Consider the following 19,287-nt stretch of genomic DNA (forward strand, 5'->3'; position numbering starts at 1 on the left):
CCGCGCATGGCTGTTTTGTTTACATGCTGCCATCTCTACCATGGCTGAAATACTGCAGCCTGACGGCAGGTAATCCCGAAAGATCCACCCACTCCCCTTCACTGTAATTCCCCCCTAAGAATAGAAAGCTGTTGAGACTATTGATGACTCAGACCTCTCTCTCTCTTTTTTTTTTTTTTAAATTCTTTTCTAAAAAGAAAATCACCACCGGAGCATTGAGGAGAAGTGAAGGATTCCACGATGCCGGTGACTCACGCTCCGTCCTCATGACTCACCTCCGATCGCTCCATCCTCACCAACATGGAGGCCGAACGAATTAGTCACCAGAATGAAATTTTCAAAGAAAAGGATTCTCCCCTATAAATAATAATGAGGGCCTGTCTGGGTAATGTTTATCTGCCGGTCTGACTCACCTCTCCAGCATCCCGGGCAACACCAGCCGTGTCATCTACAAGAGAGGAGCAGAGGACAACCATGAGCAGAGGAGATGGGGGGGAGCAGCCAGCCGTGAGGAGAGGACACACGAGGGGGAAATAGCCAGCCGCGAGGAGAGGACACACGAGGGGGAAATAGCCAGCCGCGAGGAGAGGACACACGAGGGGAAAATAGCCAGCCGCGAGGACAGGACACACGAGGGGAACAGCCAGCCATGAGGAAAGGACAGCCAGCCGCGAGGAGAGGAGACACGGGGGGACAGCCGGCCGTGAGGAGAGGACACACGAGGGGAACAGCCAGCCATGAGGAGAGGACACACGAGGGGAACAGCCAGCCACGAGGAAAGGACACACGGGGGGAACAGCCAGCCATGAGGAAAGGACACACGAGGGGAACAGCCAGCCATGAGGAAAGGACAGCCCGCCGCGAGGAGAGGAGACACAGGGGGACAGCCGGCCGCGAGGAGAAGAGACAGGGGGGGGGGGGGACAGCCGGCCGCGAGGAGAGGAGACACGGGGGGGGGGGGGGGGGGCAGCCGGCCGCGAGGAGAGGAGACGGGGGGGGGGGGGACAGCCGGCCGCGAGGAGAGGAGACACGGGGGGGGACAGCCGGCCGCGAGGAGAGGAGACAGGGGGGAGGGGGGGACAGCCGGCCGCGAGGAGAGGAGACACGGGGGGACAGCCGGCCGCGAGGAGAGGAGACACGGGGGGACAGCCGGCCGCGAGGAGAGGAGACACGGGGGGACAGCCGGCCGCGAGGAGAGGAGACACGGGGGGACAGCCGGCCGCGAGGAGAGGAGACACGGGGGGAAAGCCGGCCGCGAGGAGAGGAGACACGGGGGGACAGCCGGCCGCGAGGAGAGGAGACACGGGGGGACAGCCGGCCGTGAGGAGAGGACACACGGGAGGACAGCCGGCCGTGAGGAGAGGACACACAAGAGGACAGCCGGCCGTGAGGAGAGGACACACGGGGGGACAGCCGGCCGCGAGGAGAGGACACATGAGGGGAACAGCCAGCCATGAGGAAAGGACAGCCAGCCGCGAAAAGAGGAGACACGGGAGGACAGCCAGCCGCGAGGACAGGACACACGGGGGGACAGCTAGCAAGTGAGGGGAAGAGACACGGGGAGACAGCTAGCTGTGAAGAGAGGACACGCGAGGGAACAGCCAGCCACAAGGAGAGGACAGACGGGGAAAAGCCAGCCATAAGGAGAGGACACACGGGGAAAAACCAGCCATGAGGAGAGGGCACACGGGGGGACAGCTAACTGTGAGGAAAAGCTACATGGAGGGACAGCCAGCCATGAGGAGATGACACACGGGGGGACAGCCAGCCATGAGGAGAGGGCACACGGGGGGACAGCTAGCCATGAGGAGAGGGCACACGGGGGGACAGCTAGCTGTGAGGAGAGGGCACACGGGGGGACAGCGAGCCATGAGGTGAGGACACAAGGGGGGACAGCTAGCTGTGAGGAGAGGGCACACGGGGGGACAGCGAGCCATGAGCAGAGGAGACAGCTAGCTGTAAGGAGAGGACACACGGGGGAACAGCTAGCCATGAGGTAAGGACACACGGGGGGACAGCTAGCAAGTGAGAAGAGACACGGGGAGACAGCTAGCTGTGAAGAGAGGACACACGGGGGAAAGCCAGCCATGAGGAGAGGACACGTAGGGGAACAGCCAGCTGCGAGCAGAGAACACACAGGGGAACAGCCAGCCACAGGGAGAGGACACATGGGGGGAAACAGCCTGCCACAAGGTGAGGACACGTGGGGGCACAGGTAGCCATGAGCAGAGGACATTGAGGGGACAGCCATTACTCTTGGCCACAGGATTGTGTCCGGCCGATAAAAGCGGACCATTAACTGACTGCCGACTTCCAGCAGCGTAACGGCACGTTAACTGTTACCCTGACACCAGTCTACCATATAGATCGGGCAAAGGTTACCCTGACTCACATAACACCACACTGGGATATCTCGGCACAAAAAAAAAAAAAAGGGTAAGCCGTAACCAGTCAATGGATGTTAACCTGTCACAGAGGCTTAACAGTGCGCTGTGGGTCATGTTTACCTTTGCTACGTCTGTTATGGTCGCACTAATCATAATGAAGTGTGTGGATACACCGTGCTGCTCATCTGACGTGTCATCCGAGCATTGGTACACACAACGCCGACTTTGCTGGAACGGCGCCGGTGCGGGAGGCAAGTGTACGCGGTTTATAATTAAGAAGGTGGTGGACCACCCCTTCAAAACGGCAAAGGAAGGAAATACATACAGTCAGGGCCAGAAATATTTGGACAGTGACACAAGTTTTGTTATTTTAGCTGTTTACAAAAACATGTTCAGAAATACAATTCTATATATAATATGGGCTGAAAGTGCACACTCCCAGCTGCAATATGAGAGTTTTCACATCCAAATCGGAGAAAGGGTTTAGGAATCATAGCTCTGTAATGCATAGCCTCCTCTTTTTCAAGGGAACAAAAGTAATTGGACAAGGGACTCTAAGGGCTGCAATTAACTCTGAAGGCGTCTCCCTCGTTAACCTGTAATCAATGAAGTAGTTAAAAGGTCTGGGGTTGATTACAGGTGTGTTGTTTTGCATTTGGAAGCTGTTGCTGTGACCAGACAACATGCGGTCTAAGGAACTCTCAATTGAGGTGAAGCAGAACATCCTGAGGCTGAAAAAAAAGAAAAAATCCATCAGAGAGATAGCAGACATGCTTGGAGTAGCAAAATCAACAGTCAGGTACATTCTGAGAAAAAAGGAATTGACTGGTGAGCTTGGGAACTCAAAAAGGCCTGGGCGTCCACGGATGACAACAGTGGTGGATGATCGCCGCATACTTTCTTTGGTGAAGAAGAACCCGTTCACAACATCAACTGAAGTCCAGAACACTCTCAGTGAAGTAGGTGTATCTGTCTCTAAGTCAACAGTAAAGAGAAGACTCCATGAAAGTAAATACAAAGGGTTCACATCTAGATGCAAACCATTCATCAGTTCCAAAAATAGACAGGCCAGAGTTAAATTTGCTGAAAAACACCTCATGAAGCCAGCTCAGTTCTGGAAAAGTATTGTATGGACAGATGAGACAAAGATCAACCTGTACCAGAATGATGGGAAGAAAAAAGTTTGGAGAAGAAAGGGAACGGCACATGATCCAAGGCACACCACATCCTCTGTAAAACATGGTGGAGGCAACGTGATGGCATGGGCATGCATGGCTTTCAATGGCACTGGGTCACTTGTGTTTATTGATGACATAACAGCAGACAAGAGTAGCCGGATGAATTCTGAAGTGTACCGGGATATACTTTCAGCCCAGATTCAGCCAAATGCCGCAAAGTTGATCGGACGGCGCTTCATAGTATAGATGGACAATGACCCCAAGCATACAGCCAAAGCTACCCAGGAGTTCATGAGTGCAAAAAAGTGGAACATTCTGTAATGGCCAAGTCAATCACCAGATCTTAACCCAATTGAGCATGCAGTTCACTTGCTCAAATCCAGACTTAAGACGGAAAGACCCACAAACAAGCAAGACCTGAAGGCTGTGGCTGTAAAGGCCTGGCAAAGCATTAAGAAGGAGGAAACCCAGCGTTTGGTGATGTCCATGGGTTCCAGACTTAAGGCAGTGATTGCCTCCAAAGAATTCGCAACAAAATATTGAAAATAAAAATATTTTGTTTGGGTTTGGTTTATTTGTCCAATTACTTTTGACCTCCTAAAATGTGGAGTGTTTGTAAAGAAATGTGACAATTCCTACAATTTCTATCAGATATCTTTGTTCAAACCTTCAAATTAAACGTTACAATCTGCACTTGAATTCTGTTGTAGAGGTTTCATTTCAAATCCAATGTGGTGGCATGCAGAGCCCAACTCGCCAAAATTGTGTCACTGTCCAAAGATTTCTGGACCTAACTGTAGTCATTGGGAAATACTAACGTACATCCCAGGACTATTTATCATTTCGGGACTGTGCTGCAAACAATGGCCATTGCCTAAAGTTGCAGCGGTCATCCCCCTACCCCATTGTTTGCTCCACAGGAGATTATGGACACAGGTGACCCTACGCTGTTCAGTCTTTACATTAGAGCTCCTATAAATGCTCGATACTGGTTATATTCCAGCACGTCGGTTTGTAGACACACTATTTTTACACTGCACAAAGTAAGGAAAAATAAGAAAAAAAAGTAAGAAAACAAATAAGATTAAAAAATAAAGAAAAATTAAAAATAAAATTTAAATAAAAAAATAAGAATTAAAAAAGAAAAAAATGAATAAAATAAAAATAAGAAAAGAAAGAAAAAAGAAAAACATAAGAATAAAAAAAAGAAAAAAGAAAAAGAATAAAATTAAAAAAAAGAAAGAAAAAAGAAAAAACGAATAAAAAAAAATAAAAATAAGAAAACAAAAACATAATAAAAAATAAAAAAAATAAGAAAATAAAATAAGAAAATAAAATAAGAAAATAAAATAAGAAAATAAAATAAGAAAATAAAATACACACAAGGATAAGATTTTCTTATTGTAATAGATTTATAAATTTCCCTACGGCCATTGTCTAATAACCAGTGATCCTAGCGATGTCAATAAGACGGCAGGTAAAGCTCGCACGGCTCGACATCGCTAGTGTCGAGGAAAAGAAAAACACACAATCATAAATCCCTGTTAAAAAAAAAAAAAAACCCACAAACAAAAAAAAAAAAAAATGGAGCAAAATGTATCAATGCCGAGTATTCCTTTCTATGTGAGATCATGGAGGTGAAAAATAGAAAAAAACTAAAATAAAAATAGAAAAAAAAATTGCAAAAATAAAAAAGATGCAGATTTTTTTTTTCTTTTCCCAAAAAGGGAGGGTGAGGGGGTGTGAGAATGTGAGAGCAGCCTGGGATCTGGAGCCAGACGTGGAGACGATGCACTGTGTGGGCGGAAGCTGTGTGGGTGAGCGCTCGCTGCGTAGGCGTCTGTTTCAGACATTCCCCTGAACAACACCAACTAACAAGGATGTCTTCCTCAAGTAATAGGGAGTGCGGGGATTAGGAAACAGTCTTCACCATGCACTGGAATAACGAAAAGCACAAAAAGTAAAAAAAAAAAAAAAAAAAAAAACCTACTGTAAAAACAAAAATAAAAACAAAAACAATAAAGTGACGGAAATAGATCATTTACTTAAAAAAAAAAAAAAAAAAAAAAAAAGATTCCGTCAGTTTGGACTGGAAAATGGTGCGATGGCAAAACACAGGAGGAAGCAGATGGTTGAGAGAAGAAAGGGGGAGAGGAAAGCACAGACTGGAGTCTGAGATCAGCGCGGCGTGCAGTCTGTTTGGCGATATTCCTGGCGCACATGGTAAAAACACAGGAGCCGTTCACACTAATTTGCCTCCTCCGTCATGAAAATTTCCACTGCAAACTGCGAGAATCTGCAGGGAAATCCGCACCAGAGAGTGACATAAAACAGACGATACGTCTCCATCTGCGGCTCAATTGTGCAGACCTCCTGCGGCACGATGACTGGCTGCAGCGGTGATGACTGGCTGCAGCGGTCACACATCATCATCACGGGACGTTAAGGTTTTTGTTATTTTTTTACTTTTAAGATTTGCAGTTTTTGATGAAGATCCATGAGTAATCTGTCCGCATAGATTAGGGGCTGGTGCAGGTTTTAACTTGCACCTTTAAAGAGGAAAAATCCATATCAAATCCGCAACGATTCACGACATCCATTGATTGATGTGGTAAAATCCCAATTGCGGCTTTTTTTTTTCCAATGCAGATCTTCCATCTGAAAACCTGTGCAGAAAATCTGCAGCACCACCAGCTTTGGAGACCGCTAACATTACTGGCATGTTTGTGTTGTTTCCATTGTCCCCCCCACGCCCCCAATTTAAAGCGGAGCACGTCTGGAGAATGGACCGGTCACTTTCTATTAGCCGCTTTGTGACTTTGGAAACGTGAAGCAGTTAAAAGACGCTGAAAAAGGCTGAACATGTAAAGAAGTTGATTTTGCACAGAAATGCCGGGGTTCATTCTTTTGAGGGTTTTAGTTAGCGATTTTTCAGGTGGGTTCTGGTGTGGACCCAACTAAAAAACATGGTCTTTACAAAACCTGAAGGCGTCCATATGTCTTGGCGTTGTTGGCCAAGGAGCCCCTTTACAAATGCAGCTTCCGCTCGGCTTTTCAACAGGGAGAGGGGAGTGATTGGCTGCATAAGGCTGGATTCACACATCCCAGGACAAACTGGAATTGGCGTCCCAATGCGGAGCAGACAGTCGCAGATATACCTATGACGCTGTAGAGTTCGGGTTGGGTGACCCACAGCCAGGCCAGTTAGGTAGCATGACACATGGGTGTGTGAATAAAGCGTCTCTCCTCTGTCCCCTTCCGGACACCTCTCTTTCCTCTACCAGAGGGAGTCATAAAAATGGGAATTTTTTTTTTAAAAAAAATAAACCATATGCAAATTAGCTTCAAAGTACGTTGGAGGCGTGTCCATACACTTACACGCCCCTGTGCACTTTCAGTCTAATTTGCATGTGTCTTCAAAGCTATATTTGGCAAGACACGTCTTGTTTTTCCTTTTACCTATAAAGCTGTTCTGGCAGGTTCCCTTTAATGTCTCCAGTGTACGCAGCCCCAGCCAAAGAGGAAAGCCCTTGACCATTTTTTATTAAAGGGAATCTGTCACCAGGTTTTTGCTCCCCCATCTATAGAGACAGAGGCCCAGATTCCAGCGATGTGTCACTTACTGGGCTATGTGCTGTCACTTTGATAAAATCCATGCTCTCTGTTGCAGATCTTGCAGTTATGCAGAGTTCATGAATATGCTGCACTACCTGCAGCACACCAAGTAGTCCAGTAATGATAATCTACTGCTGATTAAACGGCGATTTTATCAAAACTACAGTAAGCAGCCCAGTAAGTGACACATCGCTGGAATCAGGATCTCTGCCCCTACATTATGCTGCTCTCAGATTAGGTGGCAAAAACCTGGTGACAGATTCCCTTTAAGTACATACATGTCTAACCAGGACAACCAGTCGTCACCATATTCACTATTCTAGGTGGTGCTAACCCATTGCTTTCCAGCTGTTGCAAAACTGCGCATTCTGAAAGCTTTATACACATGGACATCCTCCACACAAACGGTGAAACAGATGAAAAGCTGAAGCCTTTGCTCACCTTACACACCGACGTGACGTTCACCGTGATCAGCTTGTCCAGCGTCTGAGAACACAAAGCAAATAAACGGGGAGAAAAAAAATCCACATCAACAAAGTGAGCATGTAAAGCAGGACCGAGGGGTCAGCCGTCACCTCTACAGTGCCCCATTATTTACAGAGGACTGTATTCACCACCATCTCCCCTTATAGGGCAACGTATACACCCGGGCCTGAGCGGCTTCCTCTCTAGTGCACCGCCGGGCAGTTCATACATATGGGGAAAGTGCTGGATGTGATCAGACAGCCTGGAGGAAATTTAAGGATGGGAATTCTGTCCGTGTGTTAAAGTGTAGCTCTAACATCTGAAAGAGGAAATTCTGAAGAGAAGAGTTTCCCCCTGGGTGTCTCCAGGAGCAAGTGATCAAAGGGTTAATGACCGATCTAGTGGCCATGATCGGGGGGACATCAGACCCCGGCTATTCAAAGCTCTGATCACGATCTAAGGGGGCTCCTCTTCTCAGACTCTTAAAGAGGTTTCTCTGTAAAATGACTGGGACGAGGGACCTGTGTGCGGCCCTAAAAAGCACCCCAAGCCCGAGCGTCCACTCAGCCTTCCCCTACGAGACATACACTTCAGCCACTAGACTGATGAACAGTCACCCAAAAAGGTTTGCCTTTAACTCCCACATGCACGCTCAACCTGTCTGAGCACGCACGGCATAAGCCATACATACAGAGGAAAAGGAGCCGTGCTGAAATGCAACATCATCTGACGGGGCAGATCCAGGAGCCGTATACACATCACAAAAATACAGCATATCACAAAAGTGAGTACACCCCTCACATTCTTATAACTATTTGATTATATGTTTTCATGGGACAACACTGAAGATGAGACAGATAAGGCTGTGCTGGAAAATAACGGGAGGGCACGCAAAATATTACCACCAAGGGCATTTTCACTTAGGGGTGTACTCACTTTTGTTACCAGCAGTTTGGACATAAATGGCCATGTGAGTTCTTTACCCTGTTATACAAGCTGCACACTGACACTGTACATTGTATATAAGCTGCACATTATATAAAAGCTGCACACTGACCCTGCACATTGTATACAAGCTGCACACTGACCCTGCACATTGTATACAAGCTGCACACTGACCCTGCACATTGTATACAAGCTGCACACTGACCCTGCACATTGTATACAAACTGCACACTGACCCTGCACATTGTATACAAGCTGCACACTGACCCTGCACATTGTATACAAGCTGCACACTGACCCTGCACATTGTATACAAGCTGCACACTGACCCTGCACATTGTATACAAGCTGCACACTGACCCTGCACATTGTATACAAGCTGCACACTGACCCTGCACATTGTATACAAGCTGCACACTGACCCTGCACATTGTATACAAGCTGCACACTGACCCTGCACATTGTATACAAGCTGCACACTGACCCTGCACATTGTAAACAAGCTGCACACTGACCCTGCACATAGTATACAAGCTGCACACTGACCCTGCACATTGTATACAAGCTGCACACTGACCCTGCACATTGTATACAAGCTGCACACTGACCCTGCACATTGTATACAAGCTGCACACTGACTATACAAGCTGCACACTGACACTGTACATTGTATCACAGGGTCAGATCCTCAGTGCTGTCCCAGGAAAACATAATAAAATATTTACAAAAATGTGAGGGGTGATCTCACTTGTGATATACTGTACAATAAATAAACCTAAACATACAGATTAAAACAAAAATATTAAATATACATATTTAATATATAGAATATCACAAAAGTGAATACATTGCTCATAATTCTCTGTACCAGTCTGTCACAGTTCGTTTATTCACCGAAATGTGTATTTTGTAATTAACCCCTTCTCATGTACAACACCACGGAATCAATGCTGCACTAAAAACAATAATAATAATAATAATAATAATAATAATCTGTCTTCTCTGTGCTGATTTATGGCCATGTGAAAGCTCAGCTCTCCCTTCTTATGGTCTGTGCTCATAAATCAGAAAGAAGCTCAATAAAAGGCAGACAAAAAAAAAGAAGTTACAAAGCCCCCTAGAAAGCTCACTGACTGATCCTCAGTTTCCTCACTATGCAGCTAGAATAGTACAGTGCGACTCAGAGGCTGCAGAAGGTGAACGATGCACAATATTTCATGCAATCCAAAAGATACTTACATTTAAGCAAACAAAAAAAAAAGCAATACTTGCCCCTGAAGGTGTCATTATCCACTTTGTGTTGGCTCTTACCCTATTCCATGTTATAATAAAAGACCTGAATGTTTTTATAAAAAAAACTAAAAGATCCATTCTTATTAGCTTGGCTATTAAAAGGTTAATGTTGTAGTGCGAGGAGACTACTCACGTTATCAAGGTCGGGAATATCGAGGAAATACTCCGGATATTCATAAGAAATCCCCACATTGTTTACTGAAAAGAAAAGAGATTTATTTACGGTAATCTACATGAATGAATGAATGAAAAATCTATAAACCGATGTCCACCTCCATCTCCCACCATCTGCGCAGTCTGGACGACACAAAACCGCACTCCAGTGTCCCCTCCGCACCTTGCGCTCCCCTCCGGGGAACCCTCCGCACTTTGCTCCCTGTGCTACCCATTGCCCTCCGGGGTCCACTCCGTGCCCCGCACTCCCTTCCACCCTCCAAGGTCACCTCCACGCCTTGCACCCCGCTCCACCCTCTGGGGTCCCCTTCGCGCCCCACGCCTCAATCTCGGGTCCACTCCGCGCCTTGCACCCAGTGCTCCCCTCCGCCCTCAGAGGTCCCCTCCGTGCCTCGCACTGCCCTCCGGGGGGTACCCTGCGCGCCTTGAACCCCACACTCCAATCCACCCACCGGGGTCCCCTCTGCGCCTTGCGCTCCACTCCGCTCTCCGGGGTCCCCTCCATGCCTTGCGCTCCACTCCGCCCTCCGGGGTCCCCTCCATGCCTTGCGCTCCACTCCGCCCTCCGGGGTCCCCTCCATGCCTTGCGCTCCACTCCGCTCTCCAGGATCCCCTCCATGCCTTGCGCTCCACTCCGCTCTCCAGGGTCCCCTCCATGCCTTGCGCTCCACTCCGCCCTCCGGGGTCCCCTCCGTGCCTTGCGCTCCACTCCGCCCTCCGGGGTCCCTTCCGCACCTTTCACCACGCGCTTCACTTCAGGGGTCCCCTCCGCGCCTTGCGCCACGCGCTGCACTTCAGGGGTCCCCTCTGCGCCTTGCGCCACGCGCTGCACTTCAGGGGTCCCCTCTTCACCTTGCGCCCCACTCCACCCCGCGCAAATCAAACAGCCTGATAACTTTTCTTGACAACTGCCATTGGGGGGCGCACACAGGACACCCCCATATGCATTAGTAATCCCTGACAAAATCTTTGTATTTTTACCCTCTAATCTTCACCTGCCTTTGCCAAGCTCTCACATTGCACTTCATTCCCAGCTTAATGATATTTGGGGCCAATATTTCTTTTATGCCCCCCTGTAGTGTCCACCACACATCCCCCTTTTAACATTCATCACTAAGGCGCGATTAGCTGAATCTCATCAGTCATTAGATAAATGCCAAACGCCCGAAAAGCCAACTGCAAACAATAGCTGAGCCCCCCACTCCGAGAAGGGGAAAGTAATCTCCTATGTTGCATCATAAGGCAAATCTCCCCCTTCTCTGGTATTGTCCGTGCATATCCACAGTCTGGCCACTAGATGGAAGCAGACACCAAGTAGCAGAGGAGCCTTTTTTCCGCAGGATGGAGACACTCGGCACCCGATGATCAGAACTCGCCGGATGATTCCCCAAAGCTGCTGAATGAAAAGCGCAAAACCTACAGCAAACCGCCAGCGATGGAGGGGTCCGGCTGCGGGACAGTGAGCGGCGAAGCTCGTATTGATTGATTTTACTTATGTGTCCCCCCCTCCATCCCATTACAGGGGTGGATAGCCCTGGGGTCCAATACTTAAAGTGGGCCTCCAACCCTCTGCTATTGTTACATAACCTGCCAGTATTAGAATTACCACTAATCCTATGCAATATGGCTGCTCACAGGATTTCCCATCACAGGGGCTTCCCAGACTGAAGCCGGCAGGACCCATTTCTTTGGCACAGGCTCCACGTTTCCATGTGCAAACATTTTTTTTTTTTTTATTTTATTTTTAATTTTATTTATTTTATTTTTTTTTTTTTTCTGTACCAAAATACACAATAGCAGTCTGCTCCAATTCTTGTATTTTATTAATGAGTTTTCTCCCTATATATGCATAATCTTTTATGCATGAAATGCTGGGGTTCTGCACTTAAAAAGTTATGTTTTTCACATGCAACTTTTTCCAGCTCCCCACAGAAGTCTATGGGAGAAGCGGGACATATATATAAAAAAAATGCACATGACTTTAGGGGACAGGAAACTACAGATCTGACATTAATTAATCTTCCATGCAAAGTGGTGAGATTGGCGAGAACACAGCAAAGGGTTAACTAGCTGGGATGACATTTCTCAAGACGCCGGCCATGTGCAGTCCCCAATCCACAAGCGGACAATTGCAGTGAGGGATTCCCTCACCGGACATGGGAATAATAGGGTGACCACATTTAAACAATTGCCACACCATATGTACGCCAAATTTACAATTCACCAATAGCATACCCAACAGTGTAAAAAATATCACCTCAATCAAAAGGTTAAGATCACTGTAGTGAGAAATAACAAAATAGATGCTGTTCCAATAGGGAGGGGGCAAAAAACAGCCTCACAATACTCCCCAAATGGCAACAATCTGACCTTGGACGTTCTATGACCTTCCAACGCGTTTCATAATTAACTTAGGGTACTTTCACACTTGCGTTCATTTCCTTCCGTCACAATCCGCCCTTTTGGAAAACAGCGGAATCCGTTAACGGATTCCGCTGTTTTCCATAGACTTGTGTGGATGACGGATTGTGCTAAAAGTACCTGCGTTGCTTCCGCTGGCCGACGCTGCGTTATATCCGCCGGGCGGAAGGAACGCAGCATGTAACGTTTTATGAGCGGCGGAATTCTCTATTTTTCACTGCGCATGCTCTTTTTTTTTTAAATCACAGAAATTTTATTTTGTCTCTTGGTGGCCGAACGTTCAGCAGAGTGCCCAGCCGCCGGTATGTGAGAGCTCAGCTGAGTGCCCGGCAGCCAGTATGTGAGAGCTCTCAGCTGAGCGCCCGGCCACCGGCATGTGAAAGCGACCAGCTGAGTGCCCGGCCGCCGGCATGTGAAAGCGATCAGCTGAGCGCCCGGCCGCCGGCATGTGAGAGCTCCCAGCTGAGCGCCCGGCCGCCGGCATGTGAAAGCGATCAGCTGAGCGCCCGGCCGCCGGCATGTGAAAGCGATCAGCTGAGCGCCCGGCCGCCGGCATGTGAAAGCGATCAGTTGAGCGCCCGGCCGCCGGCATGTGAAAGCGATCAGCTGAGCGCCCAGCCGCCGGCATGTGAAAGCGATCAGTTGAGCGCCCGGCCGCCGGCATGTGAAAGCGATCAGCTGAGCGCCCAGCCGCCGGCATGTGAAAGCGATCAGCTGAGCGCCCGGCCGCCGGGTGATCAACTGATCGTTCACAATAGTCTGCTGCCGGTAAAACTGTAAAGAAGAAAAAAAATAAAAAAATTAAAAAAGCTTTCCGTTGTTTTGTACGATCCGTTGAATCCGTTGTGCTATTATATGCGACGCATCCGTTGCATCCGTCACACAACGCAATGCTACGGAAGCCGTCCAACGCAAGTGTGAAACTAGCCTTAATCATAAGGGGATCCTGGTCAACAAACCAAAGGCTGCAAAAGAAGCAGTGTGGTCAGCATAAGCATAATAAGGAAGCGTGCACCACAAGTCTCAGCATGTAACCATAGACAGGGTCCTACCTTCAATCTAGTGCGGACTTCCAGCATAGTGTGTCCGGGCATGGAATAGCGTGCTTGGCTTTGAAATTGCCGCCCTTAAATGTCTTGTGAGCGGATCAGGTTAACGCCCATAATAGCGTCACACAGCCAAATGTCACCACCCCCAGCCACAAACAGGTAACCGCCCCTCAAAATTATTGGAGCGGCCCCATGTGACAGAGCAATGGGAGGGCTTATGTGCGCCACGCCTATCATTGCGGCGCAGTGCTAATTAGGTGTCCGCCCCCCAAGTGAAGGCTAGAGACGCGCAGATTACGTTCCGCCCAGTATTACCAGAGTGAGAGGAGGCCAATACTGGCAGTACGCAGTTCAGTCAATCAAGGGGCGCGGAAAAGGGAGGGGGCTAACAATGTTACAGGCATAATGGGTTTCCAAGGCATATGTATTGTAGGTAACATAACAGTAAGAGACCTGAACATAATCACTGGGGCATGATACAAACAGCCCTGTGGAAAGGAGCCCTATTGACTAGTGGTAGGAATGTCAATGAAAATTAAATAGACCATATAATATATCAAAAACACTAGCCAGCCCAAAATAAAAACTATTCAAGATGAAGGAATGCTCCAATGTTGTCCTAAATGACTGATGATGATAAATATAAGCCCCTGTGTGTAATCTAGTCTCCGTATAAATGCCCCTGCTCTGTGATAGTCTCAGTGTTCTGTGTAAAGCGCAGAGAGCATCATGAAGACCAAGGAACACAACAGGCAGGTCTGTGATACTGTTGTGGAGAAGTTTAAAGCCGGATTTGGTTACAAAAAGATTTCCACAACTTTAAACATCCCAAGAAGCACTGTGCAAGCGATCCTATTGAAATGGAAGGAGTATCATACCACTGCAAATCTACCAAGACCCGGCCGTCCATCCAAACTTTCATCTCAAACAAGGAGAAGACTGATCAGAGATGCAGCCAAGAGGCCCATGATCACTCTGGATGAACTGCAGAGATCTACAGCTGAGGTGGGAGAGTCTGTCCATAGGACAACAATCAGTCATACACTGCACAAATCTGGCCTTTATGGAAGAGTGGCAAAAAGAAAGCCATTTCTCAAAGATATCCATAAAAAGTGTTGTTTAAAGTTTACCACAAGCCACCGGGAGACACCAAACATGTGGAAGAAGGTGCTCTGCTCAGATGAAACCAAAATCAAACTTTTTGGGCACAATGCCAAACGATATGTAACAGCATCACAGCTCATCACCCTGAACACACCATCCCCACTGTCAAACATGGTGGTAGCAGCATCATGGTTTGGGCCTGCTTTTCTTCAGCAGGGACAGGGAAGATGGTTAAAATTGATGGGAAGATGGATGGAGCCAAATACAGGACCATTCTTGAAGAAAACCTGTTGTAGTCTGCAAAAGACCTGAGACTGGGACGGAGATTTATCTTCCAACAAGACAATGATCCCAAACATAAAGCAAAATCTACAGTAGAATGGTTCACAAATAAACGTATCCAGGTGTTAGAATGGCCAAGTCACAGTCCAGACCTGAACCCAATCGAGAATCTGTGGAAAGAGCTGAAAACTGCTGTTCACAAACGCCTCCAGCCAACCTCACTCAGCTCCAGCTGTTTACAAAGGAAGAATGGGCGAGAATTTCAGCCTCTCCATGGGCAAAACTGATAGACACAGACCCCAAGAGACTGCAGCTGTAATCGCAGCAAAAGGTGGCGCTACAAAGTATTCACTTAGAGGGGATGAATAATATTGCACGCCCCAATTATCAGTTATTTATTTTTTATAAAAGTGTAAAATAACCAATAAATATCGTTCACCTTCACAATTGTGTCCACTTGTTGTTTATTCTTCACCAGAACATTAACATTTTTATCTTTATGTTCGAAGCCTGAAATGTGGGGAAAAGTTGAAAAACCCAAAGGGGCTGAAAACTTTCGCAAGGCGCTGTATAAGATAACGCAGGAAGGATAGTCCAACCAGGACACCCCATGACCAAGTGAATTGGTCAGCCCTGATCTAATCTATACCATGTGTCCCCCGAGATGACTGATCACCGGCGACTAGTCGCTCATGCTGAATTGATCCCATTCGTATCAGTCACTTACCCAAGACTCCGATCTCCAGACCCTTCAGTCCAGCTTCTATGCGGTCATAGATTCCTGTGGGGTTCCCAAAATCTGCTGCAATCACCTTGGTCTCCACCTTAAATTTCTCTCCTGGAAAAAAAAAAAAAAAGAACAATAAATTGCTGTTAAAAGGGCTGATTCTCGGCTTTGGATAACCCTAGTAGGGTCCATCACAATCAGCTGATCATGAAGATTTCCCTTGTTTGTGACCCCTCGCAAAGAGCTGCGTCCCATCTGTAAGGTGTGGGTATCATGGATTCATAACATGGACCATACTGTAAGGAGACCACCAGCTACGAAACATCTAACAGTGTCCTGACCGATCAGCCCCCACTAGACTGTAATGGAGGGGGTCCCACTGCGGCAGGTAGCAGCGCTGGATCAGACTGGCCTTCCTTACATCACTTATGGTCAGAACTAACCACTACATAGCAGTAACGCCCACGAGATCCACACCTGTCATACACCAAGAACACCCCACAAGACCCTCCATAAATCAGAAATGCTCCACAAGATCCTCCGTATAGAGAGAACACCCCACAAGACCCTGCGTATACCGGGAACAGCCCCACAATACCCTGCGTATACCGTGAACACCCCACAAGACCCTGCGTATACCGTGAACAGCCCACAAGACCCTGCGTATACCGGGAGCAGCCCCACAATACCCTGCGTATACCGGGAACAGCCCCACAAGACCCTGCGTATACCGGGAACAGCCCCACAAGACCCTGCGTATACCGTGAACACCCCACAAGACCCTGCGTATACCGGGAACAGCCCCACAAGACCCTGCGTATACCGTGAACACCCCACAAGACCCTGCGTATACCGTGAACAGCCCACAAGACCCTGCGTATACCGTGAACAGCCCCACAATACCCTGCGTATACCGGGAACAGCCCCACAATACCCTGCGTATACCGTGAACACCCCACAAGACCCTGCGTATACCGTGAACAGCCCACAAGACCCTGCGTATACCGTGAACAGCCCCACAATACCCTGCGTATACCGGGAACAGCCCTCAAGACCCTATGTATACCGGGAACAGCCCCACAAGACCCTGCGTATACCGTGAACAGCCCCACAAGACCCTGCGTATACCGTGAACACCCCACAAGACCCTGCGTATACCGTGAACAGCCCCACAAGACCCTGCGTATACCGTGAACACCCCACAAGACCCTGCGTATACCGTGAACAGCCCCACAATACCCTGCGTATACCGGGAACAGCCCTCAAGACCCTATGTATACCGGGAACAGCCCCACAAGACCCTGCGTATACCGTGAACACCCCTCAAGACCCTGCGTATACCGTGAACAGCCCTCAAGACCCTGCGTATACCGGGAGCAGCCCCACAAGACCCTGCGTATACCGGGAGCAGCCCCACAAGACCCTGCGTATACCGGGAACAGCCCCACAAGACTCTCCGTATACCGGGAACAGCCCCACAAGACTCTCCGTATACCGGGAACAGCCCCACAAGACCTGCTGCATACCAGGAACACCCCACAAGATCCACACCTGCCATACTCCAGAAACACCCCACAACAGCCACCATACACCGCGAACACCCCAAAAGACCTGCCCTATACCAGGAACACTCCACAAGTCCCCTCTATACCGGGAAGACCCCACAAGATCCACCATATACCGGGAACACCACCTCACAAAAGTTACCGTACACCAGGACCACCACCCCATAAGAGACCTGCTGTATACAAGGAACACTCCACAAAATGTGCTGTATACAGGGAACACCCCGCAAGACCTTCCGTATAAAAGGTAGCACCCCACAAGACCCGCTATATACCGGTTATACCCCACAAGACCCGCCGTATAATGGAGACATCCCTCGAGATCGGCAGTTTTGAGATTTTGTCGTCTAGCACAGTTTAGCCCATCAATCTCGCTCACATCTTTACATTTGTCCATTTTTCATCTGTCGATCTTAGTTGTACATGGTCAGAAGCGATCAGGTCGGGCCACTAATCAGAAGCCCCGGGGACGCCGACAGGTAAGAGGGGATCCACAGGGCTCTGACCTAACGACCACGGACGACAGACACGGCTGCCGGATCATGGCCCGACGATTACAATTCTTCCATGTTGTCTCCGCACTAATGGCCTGTGTTATATCTTTGAAAAGTGGAAGATTATATATATATATATATATATATATATATATATATATATATAGAGATATATATATATATATATATATATATATATATATATATTATATAATCTCTATATCTCTATATCTATTCTATATCTCTCTCTCTCTGTATATATATATATATATATATATATATATATATATATATATTTTATCTATATTTATTTTACATATATCTATATATGAAAAAATGTATATAGATATATATAATATATTTTATTTTATACATATATCTATCTATCTATATATCTATATATATATATATATATATATATATATATATATATATATATATATATATATATATATATATATATATTATTTTTTTTTTAATTTTAATTTTTATTATATTTTTTTCATTTTATAGGCAAAAAATGCATCATCTTCCCAGACCATGGATGATCCCTTTAAGTGGCTGTAGCTTTGTGATCATGCCTGACCCTTGATGTAGAGGACGTGAGGTGGACGACCACTGTGACGGTGGAGGACGGAGGCCGAGGCCCGCGTCATGGCCATAAGCCGCACACGACAGATCAGTCATTCATTAAAGAGCGGCCACTAAATCCAGGCATAAAACATGAATGACACACGAGTTCTGCCGGCCAGATGGCTGCTTGAATGAAAAAGAAAAAAAAAAATAATAATAATTAGAGACGGGGAAAAAAAAAAAAAAAGCGCAGAAGAATATTTCTATCTAGATGTAAGGATGAGGGGTAAGTGAGGACAGGCCGTCTGCGCGGCACCGTGACTCACCGCTCGCGGATCGTGCCGCTCTCCCATCACACAGGTTTTCCTCGTCTGAAGAGTAACGCCGCTGTAATCATTCGGGGGGGGAGTCTCAGGGGCTCGGAGGAGCCAAGACAAGGCTTCATACAAGATTAAACCCCTGCAGGTCTCCAGGTGAAGGGGAATCAGAAAATCAGAGACCCCCCCCCCAATGGTCAAGCGATATGGTCAGGGAGTGCATTTATATTTACATAGATTATATATACTGATTATATATATATATTACACACACACACACACACACACACACACAGGATATATATTTCTCATTATTGTGCGCCGCTCTGTGTTGCCCCCAGGGATTGGACTCATTTTTTCCAGCACATCCCTCCTTTATCTCATAGTTATGTTCCTCTATTTCTGAATATTGGGGGCACAGTTCTGCTGACGAGGCCATTAGTGGGGGGGCACAGTCCTGCTGACGAGCCCATTAGTGGGGGGGCACAGTCCTGCTGACGAGGCCATTAGTGGGGGGCACAGTCCTGCTGACGAGGCCATTAGTGGGGGGCACAGTCCTGCTGACGAGGCCATTAGTGGGGGGCACAGTCCTGCTGACGAGCCCATTAGTGGGGGGCACAGTCCTGCTGACGAGGCCATTAGTGGGGGGGCACAGTCCTGCTGACGAGGCCATTAGTGGGGGGGCACAGTCCTGCTGA

The 19,287-nt window shown here is 47.7% G+C and overlaps 1 protein-coding gene across 1 annotated transcript in view; it reads right to left on the bottom strand.

Moving 5' to 3' along the window:
• HSD17B12 (hydroxysteroid 17-beta dehydrogenase 12) overlaps positions 1-19,287 on the bottom strand; it is a 91,040-nt gene that overhangs the window by 7,333 nt on the left and 64,420 nt on the right. Inside the window, exons 4-7 of the mRNA XM_075325249.1 lie at positions 15,641-15,751; positions 10,017-10,081; positions 7,622-7,666; positions 414-448 (exon numbers count right to left, since the gene is read on the bottom strand). Of these exons, the coding sequence (XP_075181364.1) occupies positions 414-448; positions 7,622-7,666; positions 10,017-10,081; positions 15,641-15,751 (256 nt within the window). The remainder of the gene's footprint in view (positions 1-413; positions 449-7,621; positions 7,667-10,016; positions 10,082-15,640; positions 15,752-19,287) is intronic.

Source organism: Anomaloglossus baeobatrachus, chromosome 10 (genome assembly GCF_048569485.1).
Source record: "Anomaloglossus baeobatrachus isolate aAnoBae1 chromosome 10, aAnoBae1.hap1, whole genome shotgun sequence".
Lineage (NCBI taxonomy): Eukaryota > Metazoa > Chordata > Amphibia > Anura > Aromobatidae > Anomaloglossus > Anomaloglossus baeobatrachus.